The sequence below is a fragment of the Pezoporus occidentalis genome, unplaced genomic scaffold (assembly GCF_034315485.1).
Source record: "Pezoporus occidentalis ecotype Australia unplaced genomic scaffold, CSIRO_AGI_Poc_V1 ctg13, whole genome shotgun sequence".
Lineage (NCBI taxonomy): Eukaryota > Metazoa > Chordata > Aves > Psittaciformes > Psittacidae > Pezoporus > Pezoporus occidentalis.
In genome coordinates this window covers 16,181,445-16,200,597 of record NW_026913103.1, presented here as the reverse complement: position 1 = coordinate 16,200,597, position 19,153 = coordinate 16,181,445, and the positions used below count along the sequence as shown (strand labels likewise).

The 19,153-nt window shown below is 36.3% G+C and overlaps 2 protein-coding genes across 6 annotated transcripts in view; one reads left to right on the top strand and one right to left on the bottom strand.

The window, feature by feature from the left end:
• The window catches only part of LOC134158493 (uncharacterized), a 494,286-nt gene that overhangs the window by 22,993 nt on the left and 452,140 nt on the right, over nt 1–19,153 (top strand). The gene's annotated exons all lie outside the window — the stretch shown is intronic.
• The window catches only part of GRIK2 (glutamate ionotropic receptor kainate type subunit 2), a 405,127-nt gene continuing 397,530 nt past the window's right edge, over nt 11,557–19,153 (bottom strand). For 4 of the 5 annotated variants that reach the window (XM_062608486.1, XM_062608483.1, XM_062608487.1 and 1 more), the window contains 2 exons: nt 18,411–18,588; nt 12,219–12,380 (listed from right to left, as the gene is read on the bottom strand). In XM_062608486.1, the coding sequence (XP_062464470.1) occupies nt 12,367–12,380; nt 18,411–18,588 (192 nt within the window). In that variant the 3' untranslated portion in view covers nt 12,219–12,366. Of the gene's footprint in view, nt 12,381–18,410; nt 18,589–19,153 lie in introns of all 5 variants that reach the window. The other variant, XM_062608484.1, reaches the window with a different exon arrangement.

Here is a 19,153-nt window from a genome sequence, read left to right as displayed (position 1 = left end):
ATGTCCTACACCTGGGTCAGAGCAATCCCAGGCACAGCTACAGAGAAGAGATACAGAGCAGCCCTGTGGAGTATTGTGTACAGTTTTGGTGTCCTCAACACAAAAAGGACATTGAACTGTTGGAACAAGTCCAGAGGAGGGCCCCGAGGATGATCAGGGGACTGGAGCACCTCCCATATGAAGACAGGCTGAGAAAGTTGGGGCTGTTCAGCCTGGAGAAGAGAAGGCTGCATGGAGACCTCATAGCAGCCTTCCAGTATCTGAAGGGGACCTATAAAGGTGCTGGGGAGGGACTCTTCATTAGAGACTGTAGTGATAGGACAAGGGGTAACAGGTTAAAACTTAAACAGGGGAAGTTTAGATTGGATATAAGGAAGAAATTATTTCCTGTGAGGGTGGTGAGGCACTGGAATGGGTTGCCCAGGGGGTTGTGAATGCTCCATCCCTGGAGGTGTTCAAGGCCAGGTTGGACAAACCCTTGGGTGACATGGTTTAGTGTGAGGTGTCCCTGCCCAATCTTCAGGTTGTTTCCAACCCTAACTATTCTATGATTCTATGATTCTAAAAGTATATGGCTTGACTAAATTGCTGTCCTTCCTAAATTGTTATAATAATTGTGATAACACATAGTTTGCTTAAGGGTTCTCATGAGCCAGAAATTCATATTCCCAGCCTCCTTTACATTCTCAGTTAGTTTTCTGCAGGAGCAGAGATCCTTCTCACTATATGGCAACCAAAAAAAAGGCCTCACCCAAACAATAACAGAACAAAACAACAAACAAATAAAAACCAAAACCCAAACAGAAAACTCAACGATGTATGATGCCCCAAAGGAGAGAATGTGACTAAAGACTAAAACATGTAGAGGAACAGAATCGCTTCTTTTGGCAGAAATCTGAATTTATGTTGTATTCAAGTGGCTATGTAACCACAATCTACCCAGATTAAAGACTTAGTAGGCTGCTAACTTCACACCAGACCTTCTACCTAAATATAGACAAATCATTTTTCATTGTGTCACTTATTCCATTCTGTAAATTGGAAAGCGATCTCTTTGAGGTCATTGTAATTATGAAAATATTAATGCATGTTAGGAAATCAAACTCTGTAATGAACATTCCACTAGAAATATATACTAAATGAAACTAATACAAGTACAAGGAAAGTTAAAATTTTGTTTACAGATATTTAGGAGCACAAAGAAAATATCTGCATCTTCAACAGATGGAGATATAAATATATGAGTAAATTTAATCCACAATCTCTTCTAACACTTTCCAGTATGAAAGAAGGAGATTGGTTACATCTTCAAAAACTTAAAGAAAAAAAGTCCATATTCTTTAGCAATTGTTTCAGAATTATAACAAAAATTATCCATAATTTAGTTATCTGAAAATCTTTAAGGTAACTGACACACTTCAAGGATTTTGTAATTATGCCAGCAGGCGAAAATTGAGTCAATTGTAATTATGAGTCTTGGAGATAATATAAAAGGAAATTTAAGAGAATTAAAGGGTGAAACCTCTTATCATCCCCTTTCTGGTTATCTGACAGTTTTAAAGAGAGATTGATACGCATTTAGAAATAGAATTAAAGGTTGCTAATGAGAAGCTAAAAAAAAAGCTTCATTCAAAAATAAGCAACCTTATCTGCCTTTTAATACACTGAATTTCAATGAATGCCTTAACACTGACTTTTCAATGCATTAATCAATATTTACGCGTTCATGTTGTAGTTGCATTTTTAGATCTTTCTCCTAACATGTTTCAAGATAAATAACTCACACTACACTTGTTTATGCTCACAAAGGCATTTGTCACTTTAAAAAAAGACATTAAAATTATAAAATGCATCTTCCTAGAAGGCCAAGAATGTAGGCTTCATATAGCAATCAGTGCATTGCTATACGTATAGTTCATGAAAAAATCCACCGTACCATACCTGAGTGAGCCTTGAGGAACAAAGGCAAGTGTGGACTAACACATGCCATTTCTTGTAATTTACCAGTCCAAGTATTCTGTAAATATTCCCCTTAATTTCATTTCTGCTGGGCAAGGTGTTAAATAAGAGTCATGATTATAGCATATTTACTCACTTTCGTAATGAGTTGCTATGAAAAATGGATGACAAGGGACAGCATCCATTTTAAAAATTAACTTGTGCCGCTAATAGGGTGCTCAACTCACGAGGCTCAGGATCAATTATTTAGTTCTCATAACCTTTTCCTAACAAGTGAGATATATAAACCTGGTTAAAATCGAAGTCTGTAGAATTCAGAACAGTAAAGCAAAGCTCATACTTTTCAATTTTTAGTGCCAAAGATATCAATATTAATTATAATGTGTTAAGAGCCCAATATCCTAATAACTGATGGAAAATTGGGTCATTCAATTATATCCTAGAATCAGACTTCCTGTGGTTCATCTAGCATGTATTCAGCCACGGATAGCTTGTTACAAAGACCATACTTCATTGTATCTTCCATTTAAAATATAACAACACCTTGTTTTTTTTCAGAGCAACAGTTTAAGAATAGCTAATTGATTTATGATATTGTTTGAGGGTTTTTACCAGCTTCCAAAGAAAATGTGGAAGGTGTTTCCTGTAGGCTAGGTATGTAGATAGATAAGTACCAGAATCTCTGTAGTCATGTCAAATAAATTTTGTTCTGTAAAAAGCAAAAGACGTAACAGATGTACTGCTGATGTGAAGCTTGATTGAACTTGGTCTTGTCAAAGCAATGCTAGTAGTGTATATTTTGATAATACAGAGGGCCAAAACACATTGTGAAAAGTTGAACAAATGCTGTCCTGGAAGTGAGTCCTTAAGGTAATGTAATGTTATTACATAAACTTCTCGGACCAGAATGTCTTGGAGGCAGATAGATAACATTCTGAGAAGCCACTTACTTTTTTTTTTTTTCTTACCGCTATTATGTAATGTTTTCATTTATTTAGTATTCAATTTTTGCAGGCACTCTACATGAACACAAAACTTAAAAATAAAACCAAAATATGAAATCCAGTTACCAAGACAAAAATAGATTTAGAGAAAAGGCAATGAAATTACATGAAAAACGAAGAAGTTGTTATCATGAAGCAGCCTTTAATAGCAGGTATCACAGGTTCACAAGTGGAATATGAGTTGGTTCACTGTCTTATGGAAACTAAAATTATCCCTATGCATGAGCTATATTCAGGTTTTTTCTGGAATGTAATGTTAAGACTAGGATATTTGTAACATGAACCCATGTGTAGCAGGAGTAGAACAGAAGAGAATAAAATAGTTAGGGTTGGAAAGGACCTTAAGATCATCAAGTTCCACTACCCCTGCCATGGTCAGGGACACCTCACAATAAACCATATCACCCAAGGCTCTGTCCAACCTGATCTTGAACACTGCCAGGGATGGAGCGAGTATTCACAACCTCCCTGGACAACCTATTCCAGCGCCTCACCACCCTCACAGGTAATAATTTCTTCCTTATATCCAATCTAAACTTCCCCTGTTTAAGTTTTAACCCGTTATCCCTTGTCCAATCACTACAGTCCCTAATGAAGAGTCCCTCTCCAGCATGCCTATAGGCCCCCTCCAGATACTGGAAGGCTGCTATGAGGTCCCCACACAGCCTTCTCTTCTCCAGGCTGAACAGCCCCAACTTTCTCTGCCTGTCTTCAGATGGGAGTTGCTCCAGTCTCCTGCATCCTTGTAGCCCTTCTCTGGACTTGTTCCAACAGTTCCATGTCCTTTTTATGTTGAGGACACCAGAACTGTACACAGTACTCCAGGTGAGGTCTCACAAGAGCAGAGTAAAGGGGTAGGATCACCTCCTTCGACCTGCTGGTCACTCTCCTTTTGATGCAGCCCAGGATACAGTTCGCTTTCTGGGCTGCAAGGGCACACTGAAGCCGGCTCATATTCATTTTCTTATCGACCAACACCCCCAAGTCCTTCTCCACAGGGCTGCTCTGAATCTCTTCTCTGCCCAACCTGTAGCTGTGCCTGGGATTGCTCTGACCCAGGTGTAGGACCTTGCACTTGGCTTGGTTAAACTTCATAAGGTTGGCATCAGCCCATCTCACAAGCATGTCAAGGTCCCTCTGGACGGCATTCCTTCCCTCCAGCGTATCAACCAAACCACAAAGCTGGGTGTCATCAGCAAACTTGCTGAGGGCTCACTCAATCCCACTGTCCATGTCAGCAACAAAGATGTTGAACAAGACCGGTCCCAACACCGATCCCTGAGGGACACCACTCGTTACTGGTCTCCAGCTGGACATTGAGCCATTGACCACAACTCTTTGCGTGTGGACAGCCAGCCAGTTCTTTATCCACCAAGTGGTCCATCCATCAAATTGGTGTCTCTCCAATTTAGAGACAAAGATGTTGTGTGGGACAGTGTCGAATGCTTTACACAAGTCCAGGTAGATGACATCAACTGCTCTACCCCTGTCCATTAGTTCTGTAGCCCCATCATAGAAGGCCAACAAATTGGTCAGGCAGGATTTCCCCTTAGTGAAGCCATGCTGGCTGTCACCAAGCACCTTGTTGATTTTCATGTGCCTTAGCATGCCTTCCAGAAGAATCTGCCCCAAGAGTAAAGGAAAGGCAAAATAAAAGAAAAATCTATCAATCTGAATACATTAACCACCAGCAGAAAAGAAAGCTTTGAGCTAATATGTGGATGACTGATAATTTCAATAGCCTGGTTATAGTTCGGTTATTTTGATTATAAGGGCTGTATGTTGTCTCCCTCATGCTAGATTATTGGCCAAAGATCATCAGTAATTGAAAGAAACAAAAAGATAAAATGAAAGAGCCTTATAAGTTTATCAAACAGAAGTACAAATACAGCTGTACTTCAATAATGCTTATTGGACACTTTCTTCTGAATTTAGGACTGATTCAGATAATGGCAGCTATTTCAACTTCTTCTGGTAATTTGAAAGCTACACATGTGCTTCCGCAGTTACCAAGCTCATATGAGTCTGTAATTTAAAATTCTACTATTTGGGGGTTTACTGAGTCATAGGATAATATTCTGGTCTAGAAAAAGCAGCTGAATCTCATGAACCCTGACACAAATAGTTTTTGTCTGTTTTGTATTGTTGTTTTTTTTATTTTCCTACATTAGGCAAGTTTGTTTCAAGCCTCTCAGAAAGACGAAATCATGTCTGTTAATAAAGTATGCCGAAAATTGCTATCTGTTTTGATGTAACTAATCAGTCTGAAATGCTTCAAAACAGAACTGTGCACCAGTGGCTGTCAGTCACCATGCTGCTCACTCTAAGGTAGTGAACGCTGTCCATCATGTTTGCAGAGTTGAAATTTTCTTAGTTTTTTTACACCTAATCAGAGAGGTCACTCAAATTTGAAGTTCAGCTAGACAGATATTTAGTAATGGTTCTCCTGGTAATGTTCAGAAATTACTTTGCAGCAAAAAATCTGTAAAAATAATGTATATTTTGTGATTTTCTAAGCAGAGGCCAGGATTTCTTTTTTATTAATGAGTAAGAATTCTAAGGGAACAAAGATGAAGGAATATTGCAAATGAAAATGAAAAGGTATTTAGGGTCTGGTTCATAATTTTTCTTGCAAATTCCAAGTTGATTATGTCTTCAGCAAACCGGAAGAAACTTCATGTTCACAAACCCATCAAGTCCTCATATGGGGACTTGAAGCACGCTGATACACAGCAGGGCACAATCAGATTTCTATAGTGCTTTGATGATAACTTACTGAGCCCAGAGATTCTGTGCTGGATCTCATACCTACAAACAGAAGAATCAGGGTAAGGGACAGTACTGGCTGCAGATGATGGATTTCAGGGTGCTGAGGAAAAAGGATAAGGGCAAAAAACAGGATAATAATCCCACATTTCAGGACAGCAGAATCTGGCCTTTGGTTTTACAAGACGTGCTCAGAAAAATCTCAAGGAAAACAGTCATGGAACACAGAGTCAGTCTCATAAATGCTAAAGCCCAGCTGGACTGAATCTGGAAAGCATTTGGAAAGGCAGCAAGAACGGCTTCTATAAACATATCAACAGCAAAAGGAAGACTAGGGAAATTGTGGGACAGCTGCAGAACAGCAGTGAAGGCCTGGTGACAAGGGACATGGCCAGGTACTCAGTATCTTCTTCAGTTTGGGGTTTTATGGGTGAGACTGGCATTCAGAAAAGCCAGGTCCCTAAGACCAGTAGGAAAATCTGAAGCAAGGAAGACTTACTCCTGGACAAGGATCAGGTTAGGGAACATTAAACAATCTGAACATATATAAGTTAATGAGACTTGATAAGATGCATCTGCAAAGGCTGAGGGAGCTGACGTTATTGTGAGGTCACTCTTGATAATCTGAAAACTCATCATGGTTGGCAAAGATACATGAGGACTGGAAGAAAGAAAATGTCACTCCTAACTCCATGAACGGCAATAAGGAGGATGTGGAGACCTATAGGCTTGTCAGCCTCACATTCATCACTGGGAAGGTGAGGGAGAAAAATCCTTTTGAAAACCATTTCCAAATATATTAAGGACTATATATTAGATAGTTCTTTATAATATAATTATATAATATAATATAATATAATATAATATAATATAATATAATTATATAATATAAAAGATAGTCCTAATATAATATATTAGATTGAAAACTGGCTCAGCTGTCATGATCAAAGGGTTGTGATCAATGGCAGAAAGTCCAGCCTCAGGCCAGTAACCAGTGATGTATCAAAAGGGATCCATACCGTGTCTCATACAGTTTAACATCTCCATCAATTACCTCTATGGTGGAACAGACTGCATTCTCAGCCAGTGTGTGCGTTACTCAAAGGAGGAGGGTTTGATAAAGCAGAAGTTTGTGCTGCCATTCAGATGGACCTCAACAGGCTGGAGAGATGGGCCACCGAGAGCTTCATGAAGCTGAACAAAGGGATATGACAAGACTGTACCTGAGGAAGAATAACTCCATGCACTAGCCCAGGCTGATAGAATTAACATCAATTTTGATAATGAGATTCTTGCTGATCTAAGTGAGCAGATTCAATGAAGGAATGCAAGGTGTATAGTGTCCAACTTAAGAAATTGTTTAATTATAGCTTTACCAAGCCTAAACCAATTTAAAGCTTTCTTTCACGAAGCTCATCCTGTATATAGCCCTTCTTTTTGTGTAAACCTACTTTTCCAATTTTTAATGTAGCTGATTTCAGATTAAAACCTTAATAGAAGCAATACAAACATGATGCTCTATATTCCTAAACCCCAACTATGTAGAGACATTTCCAGTAAGATGAGCCAGTGTGATAGTTCCTTTGGGTTGATTTTATTATTTTTAATTCTTTTTATTATTATTTGCTGTAGTGATTAGGATTTCAGGCAATGAGTTAAAACAAGGTATTACTACACTGGCAGTCAATCAGATAACTATCACTTCAAAAATCATTTAAGAAGATCTACTTTTTTATTATTTATATAGCTCCATAGTTCATGGTGCTACATAGAGCAAATCAAAGACGGGTTCCCTGCCCCCTAAGAGCTTACAGTCTAGGCAAGTACAAGAACAACAGGAGAAGATAACACAGGCAGGGGACAGAGAGGGGTAGTAAATGAAAAGGACAATTACAGTCACATAAAAAGATAGTGTGTTTATCTTTGTGGATACAAACTGGGGAGGTGAGGTGCTTGAGTAACTTTAGTTTTAATTAGAACTATATTTTATAGGAAAGCCAGAAGAGAAGGGTTTTGAAAATAAATTTGATAGTGTCAGAGGTGCTTGTACAAAGGCAGAGAGGCAAGACTGGAAGGGAACAGGACACTAGCATATTTGAGATTGGAAAAAAACAATCTTGGATGTCAGACAAGTCAACCTCAGCAACCCTTTTATCCTACCTCTGAAAAAATGACAAAAACCACAATTGCTCCTGTACACCTTAATGCGGGTTGGATTCTCATTTTGCCTTTAATATTGTATCAGTACACATTTGAGGACAAAACCTTGATTCCTCTGAAGTAGTTTTGAAACTCCTTTCAAAGTAGTCAGCATTTCAGCCATCATACATATTTGGAAACTCTAACGTATTTGGAGACTAAGTGAAGTTGTGTCTAAAATACTTTAAATATTTTTCTAATATCCTTAATATAATAAAACAAAAATGACTATCACATTATATTTTAATTTTTTGTATGCTGTTAACTCTGCTCATGATTCCTTTTCCATGAAAACATTTTGATTTTGTAGAATGTCAGGGTATTTCTCCTAATTCTCTTTTAGATTTTGGATTTTGGTGGGTTTGTTTTCTTCATACGTTGTGTGTTTTGCATTCTGTTATTTGGGGGGTTTGGAAGACTTTATGGATGAAATCAGGAAGGATTAATGCATGTAATATAAACATGAAAGAAAAGGTGTTTCAAAACCTATACTGAATTCTTGAACTGAAAATTGAGACAGAAACTTCATGAAGTAGTATCTCCTTAATAACCTGCCAGATACTCCCTTGATATGCTTGTATTTGTTTTTATGTAAGAGGAATATTATGAAATGGCTTGCTAATGTGTATAACCAGACAAATCCTCATTTACTATAAAGCTCCACACATCTCTTGATTTCATCCAACTATCTGGCTTAGAATTTTTTACTACCAGTCCTTTCACATTTTCTTATTTATAGATAAGCTAAAGGAGGTTTTGTCATTTATTCTGTATTATCCACATAGTTATTTATTGCTGTATAACCATGCTGAGGCAACTTGAAGATTGAAATTGTGTGTCTTGAGAATTTTTAAGATTATAAACATCTGTCTTCCACAAAACAGATACAGTAAAAAAAAAAAAGAAAAAGTCCTGTTGAGTTTTTACCTCAGTTGTCGTCCACCAGGTAGCACCATACATAACTGAGTTATAACTGCTTTAAAAGTCATCTCTAGAGTGACATTCGAGGTCAGAAAGAGAAGCACCTATCATCGTGTCCTGGGAAATCAACAGACTGAGCTATTATTTGAAGCCACATAAGCAGTTATGTACAGATTCTGAATCTTCATGGGCCAGATAGATACTCACTTGATATTATCTGGTGTAGTTCCAGTGATTTTAATGACATTGTTGAAATCTATGCTATACAAGAATTTTGGAATTTGGAACTAGCCATTCAGAGGCCTATCAAAATGAGGAAGCTTTCTTCAGAATTAAGGATTTCCTTCACAACAGTGAAAGGAGAAGGAATCATTACATTTTTGGTTTTGAGTACAAAACTACCAGTAGTATTTCTGCTTTGGGGGTCAACTTTTTGTTAGTAATTTTTCCTCAAGTATCTTATTTTTCTGTGAAACAGGGAGAAATAATTACTAATGCACAACAAAGTAACATTATGAATTAGTGTCTGATTCTTTTTTTTAAAAGACATTATGCTACTGTGAATCTGTGGAGCCAGGCATTTCTAGTCTTGATCTAAAATACAAATCTTCAGTTACTTTCCGTATTTCCTTAATAATAGAAGCTGAAATTTTCACTGAAATCTTAATTAAGCCACATTACTTTTGGTTTTGGTTTTTTGTTCCCTGGGGGACATTGATCCAGTAAAACATCTGGGACATATTCTTCATTCACACTTACTTTGGCTCACATAAAGCTTAATGAGAATTAGTTATGTGCATCAAGGTGAGAATGGAATCCTGCTTATTTCAACACCCTTAATGGAGAAAAGAAAGGTTTGTTTGAATATAGCACAGCATTTTATTACACGATTTTACAAATGTTATTGTAAATCATCACTCAAATGCAATAGCTAATTTTTTGTCCATTCCAAACCACCATAATTAGGAATTTTCATTCTGTTGTACGACAGTTACTTTCTCGCCCTTTGTATTTTAAAGAATTAACTTAAAGATTTGTTATGTAAGTATATTCATTTTCAGAATCTTTGCTGAAGATGTTTTTATCTTATTTATACTTTATAGACAAAGATAACCTCTTCCTTGTTATCACATAAATGGGGATGAAGCTCTCATGAATGCAAGAGAATTTGCTTTCTCAGTCCCTGTTCACAACAGAAATGGCCAGCTCAGTCTCTATGAAGATCTATGAGAACTGGGTAGTAGACACAAACCTCCCCTTTTCCCCAAATTTAATTTCTATAATTGGAATGATATATTTTATATTCTTGTGCTAAAAAAGCAGTGAGATTAAATTAAATCCTAGTAAAGAAATGACCTCATTACTCACCAATGACTAATTATCTGTGATAATTTTAGTTTAAGTTAGTTGAACTAATTATTTTCTGTATAAAGACAATCTTCACAATATGTTTGGCTGACATATCATTCCTTCATAGTCCATTCTATATATTTTTTGTTGATATACAAATAAATTTACAGCAGATGGAGGTGCAAGATTCAGCATCTGTAAGGCATTATTTAAAAATGTTATGTCCAGGAGCTTTATATGTCACAGGCAGGACACATGAATTAGCTTTGAAGCAACTAATGGCTCGATCCTGCAAAAACTTATCGCAATGTGTTGTACTGGCTTTCCTCAGGAATCCCAGAAAACTCTCTGGCCATGCCTTTCACGGCAAGAATCAGCAGAACAGGGCCCTAAGCTGAGGCTAAGTACCAGTACTCACACAAAGTATTGTACATACGTTGCTCAAATCACACAGCAAAAACAAAACAACTAAAACTGACAGAATTTTAATGCTTTTTTTTTTTTTTAATTTTGTGCATTGGTTTCAAACAGCAAACTGAGTGCACTTTAACTGTTATCACAATCTGGTCAAGAGGTCTGTGTCTTTTACCTTTTACATACAATTGTTCATGACAGCATGTTATCAGCCTAGTGGAAAACAGGGGTGTAGCATGGTAAGCAGTGTTGGTAGTGCACCTATTTTTTATATTATCTAACTTGAAAATATGTCTCTTCTAAGATTCCTTTTTCTTGATAAAAATAGTTTTCACCAAACGTTGGTGGTGCACACGCACTACCATTCATGCTTGGCATCACACCCCTGACAGAAACACATGTTCTTATTTTGTTGATAAAAAGTATTACAAAAATTTCCATACAAAAACTATTTTCATAGAAATCTTGCATTTCCACAGAAACCTGAACATTTTTTTTTTTTCGAAAAAAAAAAACCTGCTCAAGAATTTTGTTCATTTAGTACTGTGACTGTATTGAAAAATGCAGTCCTCTTTAAAGTTCTCCCCATTCACTTCTTTTAGGTGACTCACTACTTCCAATATTAGTGAGAATTCTTCAGGCTCCATTGAGTTCAATTAGAAGCAGGAACAAGGGTTTCAAAACCCATTCAAGCTAAAATGCAAGCCCTCTACGTGTGAAATACAGTGATTCCCACCCCCTCCCTCTTTTCACAATTAAAGAAAAAAAAGCAATCATTTATATCTAAAGGTTGTAAAATACATTCCTTTGTACCAAGGAAATTTTCATTCATCTAAAACTTGGATCAAAATTATGGAATTTTTCTTCATTTGTTGTTTTTTTTTTTTATTTGGGTGGTTTTTTTTTGTTTTGGTTTTTTTTTAGATTAAAGTTCCAGCCCAGGTAAATTTAAGTTACTGATTTATTTTTTTAATTATTATTTATTTACTTAATTCAGTGACACAGACAGTCCAAAAAGTAGGTGAGCACCTCATATCTATCCTTCTAATCATGGGATTCATTTTCTTCGCTTTAACATTTCTCCCATCCAGGAAGCTCATATTGCCTGTCCAGATGGTAGTTTCAGTCTACCAGCAGTCACCAACTCTTCTATGCTTGGAAGTTCAGAAGAACATATGGTTTCTTGTTCCATTACAGTTCTGAGATATTATGCTTACTAAACTCCTTCCATGGTTAGTATCATCTTGGACATTTATTTTCCATCTCCTGGCAACCGTTGAACTTCAAAAGGAACCTGTAATTTCTCACTGAGACTGCATTTGAAACCAGCCACAAAACTCACATGGAACATTCATTCATTCAGAATGGTGGAAACCCATGACGAACAGTGTAACCCCGCATAACTTGATTGATCCATGATGCTTGTGATTCGAGTCTGGCCATTGCAACTGCTGAAATCACAGAGTCTCTAGTTCATAGACACAGCGGCATGAGGTAACTCATTTATTTTGCACAGGTTGCATATTTCCACAGGAAACATTCTTGCAAGGTTGTTTTGAAAAAAGATGACAGTTTGTGCTTGGGGGATTTGGCTTCCCAGCTCTATGCCATGGTTTCTTTACCCGGCAATCTTCTGTCATTAAATGTGTGCATGTTGATAACTTCTTCTGTTTTCACAATAACTGGGGCCTGTGGCTTGTGTTTTAATCGACGCTGACACTTCAGAGACATCCTTAGCTCCTCTATCATGGCACTACAGAAGGACCTCTACAGAGGGAAATAGAGGAAGAAAAAAAAAAAAAAAATCAGTGAGAAATGTCTAGCAATAATGTCTAGAAGCAGATTCACTTTACTGGCATAGCCTTGTCAGTCCTATAGGTTTCCTTTGTCTCAGTCTGGAGCTCATAGCAAATTTCTGTCTTTTAAATATTCATTGCATAATAATGGAAATGACTTATCAAGCTGTGATGACTCAGTGAAAAAATCACCTCCAATTATTTGTCTGTCAGCTACTGACTATAGATGCATATGATACATTAAAAAAAATCAAACAAACTGTTAACATAGCTTAGACTTAGAGGATAGAATCTGAATGCACTATATATTAGGTATTCTGTAAGATCTTCTTTCTCATATTTAAAAGTAATAACTTAATTTCTATATGATTTAAATAGCTATTTCTCAACAAAACAACAAGCCTTAGTATAGGAAGTTTACCTAAATTAATGCTTAAATATGGTTAAAATGCAGTCCAAATTGCTGAAAACTATCATCAAGTCCATTATTTTTAACATCTCCTGTATTGAAACACTTCTTTCGCTATTGAATATCATTTGAGGAGTGTATATTTGAAAACAAGTTCATCTCTTTTTATGCATATTATTGGAAAAAGTTTAACATGTTTTCACTGAAATCTAGGTCCTCAGAAGCATTTTTTTCATTTTTCAGTGAAGTAAATTTGAAAAGTAAAATAAAATCTCCCTTAGTCCTTCAATCTGACTTAATTCTCAACTGCTAATAGGGTGCTGAGCAAGCTAGCTTCTCCTCAGTGTGAGAATTGGAGTATGGATGAAATATGGAAGTAAGGAAGAAGAGTCTCAGTTTTGGGATATGTGAATTAACAATTTTTATCATATACTTCAACATTTTCTATCTAATGCAGAAATTTATTAACTGAATAACACATCCCAGAGACCAAGACTGACAATTGCTCTCACACAAAGCAAATTTGAGGTATAATGTAGCCTTTTGCGTTTTGCTTTCTTAGTAACTAATGAGGAGAAGGAGATGATCATAGAACCTAGATTACTGAAAATATTTCTTGATAAATGTTAGATTTTGTGTGATTAGCAATAGATCATCAGTTGATATATAATTGCCTGATTTATTTCCTAAATCAAGAACTCTGCTTTATTTGTAAACTGTTACATCACCATTATTAACACAAACCTCAAGTTTGGAGATGAGATCCAGAAATATTTAAGTACCTCACCCTGCCTAGTTCTTTGGGAACCTAAATTGAAACTGTTTATCAAAACCTGCATTCAGGTTTTCATAAACCTTCCAGGGCTGAAGGCACTTTGAGCAGTAAGGCACTCAGTTTTCCACATTAAATTTTATAGATATGTCATTTGGTGGTAGTAAGTAGAAATTCTGCTAAGCACATTGGTGCTTGGCTTAATCTTGGATCCAGTCAGAATTCAGAGAATTCACACTCAAGTTTTCCATGTGTGTCTTTCAATAGTGTATTCTGCTGAAGGAGCTTTAAGCTTCAATGCTCATCAAATGGCTGCAACATAAAAGCATTAGGCCATTTCAAGGTAAAAACACTTGGATTTCCACCTACTGATGCTGTTCCACTTGGTACAGAACTGGTAAGCAGGTAGAGCAGGAGAAAGGGAGAGAGAAGAGAACATGGGCTTTTTCTGTACATTACAGATTAGAGAACACAAGGAAAGGCTTCAGTGGTAGTTACTGCTTCAGTGATGAATTCAACATTTTAATGTAAAATTCTGTAAATAGAAGAGTGCAAACATGAGCTGTCCCAGTCACAGGTTAGAACTGAATCTGAATCCCCCAAATCCTGAACAAACACCTTTTTCCCTTATCCTTTCCATGAATAAAGGAATTGGCAGGTGGAAGGAAAAGGTAATCTTTGGCTGTGATACCCTTCATTTCAAACATTCCTTTAAGTCTGAAATAAAGAAATGACATCTACAACTAGGAAATGTTTAAGATTTTAGTACAAAAGAGAGGATAGTCAAGCGCAAGACCTTCAGAGGCCAAATTTCCATTAAAAAATTATAATTTCTGGCAGGCATTTCTAGCTGGAGTGACTTCTTCAATGGACACACATTAACAATAGCCTTTAAAGATGTCCCAGTGACTGGGTTGACATTCAAGACAGAATTTATAGCTTTTTGAATGAGATGGCTAAAATTTCTAATTGAATGGTCTGAGATGTAATATGTCAGATATTCATGCATAAGGTATCTTTGCTTAACACTGTGTTGAAAGCAGGAAGCTGTACCTACTTCTTATCCAGCTGTACTTTGAAGGAAAACACTCACTTAGACCTTCTTAGACCTTCTCTTTTTTCTTTTAGTAAGTGCTTTTACTTAACATCAGAACTGCAGTTATGATTACAAATCTTAAATTAACCCCCAAATCTTTCCAAAGGGTACAATTTAATTTAATATTCCCTAATGGATTAGAGGCTAAATTGCTAATGCTTGCAGATCTTGGCATTTTCACTATGTGGGGAACCTAGTACATAGCTCTGGAATTTCACAGGGAATCCACTAAGAAGTAAATGCTGCAACTCTCAGCCTTACACCACCTCCAGACATTACTTGGCTCTCACCTCTGGAACAAAGATCTAAGTGAAATATTCTGAGAAACAGAAACCATCTAAATTTAGATATGGTACATTAGCACTTCAAAATTTTCAAGATTGTGTCCCTTTCTTTGCCAAAACATCTAACACAAGTGCCAAAACAGAGTGACTCCTTTTCAAGATGCATTAATCCACCAAAACCTTTGCAAAGATTTGCAAACACTTATAAGAGGGTATAAATTTTTAGGTAATATCAGTAGAAACAGGATTACAATCAATAGTCAAGAGGTAAGAAGACACATGCACTCGATGCCAACTTTCTGAAATACCATTCAAATGAGATTTCATGAAACTTGCCAACACATTTTATCTAAGAATGTTACCTGGATCTGAAAACTTATTGAATGAGAAACATTGGCAAGACTGACAATATTAAAAAGGCAACTAACAAAATTTTCTGATAGCTACTTTATCTAGAAAATTCAGTCACTTTGTGTTTTGAAGTTATTTTGTATAAATTAAGTTCATGGGAACTTATCTGCATATATGGTATTAAAACCATTATTTAATTACTTCATTTACTAAGTTTTACATGTCTGCTATGTCTTTTAAAATATTAAATGTCTGAAAACTATAAACAGTATCAGCTCCCAGACAGTACCATTGTTTTGGCAACTGATCACTGAATAGGAGCAATATTACTTTCCCTCTTGCCCCCAGATTTCAGTCACTGAAATAGTTACGTATTTTAAAAAGATTAATTCAAGGTTATATAAAAGCTCACAGCGTGGATGCTTATTCTTCTTTGCCTTGTATCTGAGAAATATAAGGAAGAATTTTCTCACATATTGATATAAAATCATGTTCAAAAAAAGGTTTACAAAGGATTAATTTATGTTTGACCTTTATTTAATAGGAATTCTTTTATTGCCTGTTTTCTATTCCAGTAAGTGTGCAGACTCCATTTTCTGTAGAGTTAGACTTTGTGCTCTTTTACTGTTTTGGAATAATAAGACATGATTTTTTTTTGTGACACATTTTTTGTGACAGATAAATGACATTTTCAGATACTGTTTTAGAAAATACAACCCAATGTCTTGATCCTGAATTCAATTGACCACTCAGATTTTTTGGGAAAAAGAGTGAAATGTTTACAGAACATACTGACTCTATTTCAAAACTGTTGTCTATCATGAAATAGAGCACTTTTAGTACATATTACATATGACTGCTTAATTCAAAGAAAATAACCTTTTGCCCCAACTTACCTTCCACACTTCAGGCATGTTATGGAAACATCATTTATAATTGATTTTTCACCCACCCTTACAAAATTGCAAGTTTTCTCCTGAAATGTTACCAGAAAGTAAATATTGCCTTCAAGTCATCTTAAATATAATCAAATAGTAGAAAAGTTGAAGAAAGGCATACAGTTCTCTAAATAATAATGCAAATAAATGCAACTATTTGGTTGCAACAAATTACTACAAAATGTTTAAATAAAGTTGCAATTCTGAGTGGGGAGTTCAAGTGTTCTAAAAAAATTTTAATCAGAACTGCATTTCTTAACCTTTTAACACAAAGCAATTTTGAAAAGCTCATCTCCTTAAGGACAATAAAGAAGCAACTGATACCTCTTTAATTATTTGCCACAGCTGACAGCTCTCAAATCATGTAGAATCAAGATGATAATTTTGCTAAGCATTACCACTGTTTGTAATCTATTTAGACAGCTTGTGTATGGTTTTACCATCTGAGAAAAAATGTACCTCTGCATGTATGTATTGATATGAAAGATACACAATATTTAAACTGTTTTCATTATATTGTGTTACACGAAATCAGAAAGGTAATTAGAAATTGTATTAGCATTCATTAGACACATAATTGTGAGACTACTACCACAGATTTTGCTTTTATCAGCCTAAAAAGAGCAACAAGAAGACAGGAATGACATGCCTGCACCACTCAGCATTTTGATTTAAGTGAATACTATTCAATGTGTTTTAAATATAAAAATCTTCGACCAGTTGCTGATTTATATTTTCTCACATTTTATGAAGTTAATATAAAGCTGACTGTCAATATTCAATAAAAATGCAAGATTTACTCAAAAGTTCATTACTTCCAGTCTTGTGTGTCAGATATCTGTAGCCTTGTTTAATTTTCTTAAAGCAGTAACAGCAGTAATCCTGCATTGCCTTCTTGTATTATGCATCAGTGTTGTAGCATCTAGTAAGATATATCAGTTAAACTGGTTTTCATCCTCTTGAAGTTAATGAGAATGAATGCACAGCCCTAACCTGACCAGCCCTCCTAATCAGTTTCTGCCATTACATGCCACTCCTCCAGGGGTTTTGAATGTGTATATGAAAAACCTGTCTGTCTTAAACCCCCTGGACACCCTCATGAATCCTAGCAAAATGTTGATTTAGGATCATAAAGAGCTGATCAATTGATGGAATGAAAATAACCTCAGAAAAACAGAAATCATATATACACATATATATCTATACACATAATATGGTTACATTAAAAACAATTTCCCACACTTTTCTGATGTAGTACATTTTCAATCCATACCAAGTATAATGCATAAGTACACCACAGTCTAATTTCACATTAAATAGCAGAACATATCACCAACATATTTTCAATTACAGATTTAGCAATTATTGCTTTTTTGGTAGAAATAGAATGAGCAGCTATTTTAGAAACTTATTTTTAATATAACTTTTTAATTTCAAAATGTATGGGAGATTTCATCGCCTACTTAAATAAAGACAATAATATCAAGCAAAATGAAATTTTTTTTTTCATAAACTAAGCTTTTCTTCCACTATAAGTCAACCATACAAAGTTAAGACCAGTAGAGTCTTTCCATACAGCTTGGTGAAACATGAGGTGTTTCACTCTCTAACTGAATTGAATGCTGATTTTTTCAAGGACTTTTCTATCTATTTCATAAAGAGGATCAACAAGCATCTGGTGATACTGACCCTTCCTTTGACAAAACAACACTGAAATAATCTTCTGCAAGTTGAAGTGCTCACTGGGTTTTAGAATTGTGCAGTGAACTTAGATGACATACAGGACCTCATTGCAGGCCACTTCTAGCAGATGTTGTTAGTGTCTCCCACTGGGAGGATAAGATCCGAGCTTGCCTTAAATAATTAATATCCAAAAACACCAATTCAGCCACTCTCAAATTCTAAAATTTATTTCCTGACAAAATAAAACGTACTCTGGGTGGATGACAGAAGCAACTCTGAATCCGTTTAAAGTCTTCTGAAACTGTTTAACCTGGTTCCAGTCTGAATGAATCCTGACAGCTACACTAGTTCCCTATGGCTGATGGGGAGGTCCTGTCAGTGCAGAAACCTTTTTCAAAGGCGGCATTGTTTAGCTTTGTCAGCAGCCTTTCTGGCCATTTCACTGACTATGATGTTTTTCTGACTCACCTGTGGACCTAGGCTGGGGCAGATGGAATTGCATTTGTGTGGTTCCACTCTTTCCTCTCAGAGAAATCCCAGAGGATGGCATAGGACAATTGCTCATCAGCCCCGAGGGCACTTTCTCATGAAGGATTCCACAAGGTTTCATCCTGTCATCTCTCCTTTCAACATGTATATGAGGCCACTGAGGAGATAATGAAATAATTTGGGCTGTGGTGTCATCGGCACACAGATGATACACAGTCCTACTCTCCAGGACAGTGAGAGAAGGATGGTGCAATCATTTTGTGCTTCCAGGACCTGGCTGAAATAGGGGTATGGTGGCACCTTAATCCTGGGGAGTTTAGGTGCTATGTTGGACAAGAGAAGCATTCAGAAGATAATGTCTATCCTTTTATTCAGTTTATCTACGTATCATTCCATTCCACCTCTTGTGAAAGAGGCTTACAGTCTCAAGATTCCTCTAGATTCCTAAATCTGTTTCTGAATTTTCAAACTGGATCAGTGGTGCTAAGTACTGTTTGTCACCTATGATTCAGTCAGTGGTAATAATTTCTACCAGCACTAAACTTGTCACACCAGCTTCCTCCAGGACACACTACTGCAGTCCATTGCCCCTTGACAATGGCTACAAATGGCTGCCAGGTGTTTAATAAGTGCTGATAGCAATTCACATTACTTCAGCCATGTAGCTGCCGCTGAGCAAATAAATAACAACATATGGTACTGCCTGTGTGATTCAGCATGTT